The sequence below is a fragment of the Pundamilia nyererei genome, unplaced genomic scaffold (assembly GCF_000239375.1).
Source record: "Pundamilia nyererei isolate P.nyererei 1_Seehausen unplaced genomic scaffold, PunNye1.0 scaffold01131, whole genome shotgun sequence".
Taxonomy (NCBI): Eukaryota; Metazoa; Chordata; class Actinopteri; order Cichliformes; family Cichlidae; genus Pundamilia; species Pundamilia nyererei.
In genome coordinates, this window is record NW_005188532.1 from 1 (window position 1) to 1,844 (window position 1,844).

General features: G+C 51.8%; 1 protein-coding gene across 1 annotated transcript in view; it reads left to right on the forward strand.

Moving 5' to 3' along the window:
- Positions 1-272: 272 nt before the first annotated feature.
- LOC102201990 (IQ motif and SEC7 domain-containing protein 3-like) overlaps positions 273-1,844 on the forward strand; it is a 17,465-nt gene continuing 15,893 nt past the window's right edge. Inside the window, exon 1 of the mRNA XM_005755277.1 lies at positions 273-1,105. Coding sequence (XP_005755334.1) covers positions 582-1,105 — 524 coding nt within the window. The 5' untranslated portion in view covers positions 273-581. The remainder of the gene's footprint in view (positions 1,106-1,844) is intronic.

Sequence of the window (1,844 nt, forward strand, 5' to 3'; positions counted from 1 at the left end):
AATACATACAAAGCTCAGGGGCAAGATGCATCGTAAGATGCACATGCTACACAAATACACCGCCTTGCGATTGTTTAACCAAATTCTTAGATTTAAAAGAAAAAAGGATTTTGTGTGCAATAAATCAGCTTCATATACTAGTCCACAAACTAAAGATGCTCCGTAGAACTCCTTGTAGCTACCTATAGGGCGCGTGCTAGGACCGTGCTCGTGTCTGTGCGTGCAGTGACGCATCCATCCTCGAGCACCTCCCCTCCTCCCTGCTGTCACATCTGGAGCTGGCTGCTCTCATCAGCACCACTCAGCGCAGTGTATGTGTGTGTTTGAGAGAGAGCGAGAGCGAGTGAGAGAGAGTGAGGGAGGGAGTAAACGACTGGAGAAGTGGAGACTGACTTGGTCGGCGTAGCCTCATCCACAGCCGAACAGAATCAAGGAGAGGAGAGCGGAAGGACATCCCACGCCACCTTCTCATCCGCACTCACAAATAGGCTGTTTTGCATCTCCTCTGTCCTCCATCCGCGCGTCCAGGTTCTTTCCCCCCTCTCTCTCTTTCTCTTCCTTCCTCTTGCTGTGGGTAGCGTATGATGAGCTCCAGCCTGCTAGAAAACCCGGTGCAGGCGATTCTGTACCTGCGGGAGCTTACCACCATCGTCCAGAATCAGCAGAGTCTCATCCAGACCCAGCGTGCAAGAATAGAAGAGCTGGACCGGAGGGTAGATGAGCTGATCGGCGAGAACAGACACCTGCGGGACGTCAGGATACAACAACAGCATCCTTATCACCACCATCACCACCATCACCACCCCGACCCCAGCTGCCTTCATCATCACCACCACCATCCACAGGACCCCCCGCTCAAGACTAGTCCGGGGTCTTTGCCAGATGCGGCTTCACCAGCACAAGTCGAGGCGGCTCCGGCTGTCCAGTCCTCTCCCACCCAACCTATGGACCCAGGAGACATGCAGCTGGTCCCAGCCGAGCCATCCACAATTTCGCCGGTTGAAAGTGAGTCCGAAAACGGTGGAAGTTGCCACAGCTGCCGCTCTTTGGTTCCGATGACCCCAACAACCCTTTGTCGGTCTCTGGCCCTGGCCAGGAAATCCGAGTGAGTAGAAAATATTAGAACCTTTGATTGTTTGCATGTATGCGTGTGCGCCAAAACGCTCCAGATGCCTATATACATAGCCTAGTGGCTTTTCAAAAAGTAGCTCTATAGCCCATAATTTCAAACCTCTCGCGTTAACCTGACTTATTCGGCTGTATCAACTTCAAGCCAAAACAAATTTCATATCTTCCATATTACGGGCTAGCCTGTTGTCGAATCCAGCTTTTGTCTGAAACTGTGTAATTAGGCGCATCCACGTGTGCGTGCGCGTGCTCTGCAGATTGAGAGGCGTTTAATTAAAGAAGAGGGCGCTTGCAAATTTCCAATTTTCAGCTCTGTGTATGTGTGTGCCGACCAAGGACCGTGCCAGGAGAGGAAGAGGTGGATTATTTAAATGAGAAACTGGATCACGATCACTGGATCATTACATAACAAACAGCTGGAGGCCTGTACGTGTGTTCGTGCGCGGGCGCGCGTGTGTGAGCGAGAAACACACTCAGCGCAGCGGTCAGAGTCAGCAGGAGACAGAAGCAGCTTCACGTGTGACGATGACACACCTCGAGCCGCTGTCCGTGTTTGCTGGCTTTCTTTGTCAATTACCACCAGGGATCTACAAGCTCCCACGGGATCTCAATGCCTCTGATGTTCCCCTGGTAGATGAGATACACAGCTACACACCACAAACCACACACACACACACACACACACACACACACACACACACACACACACACACACA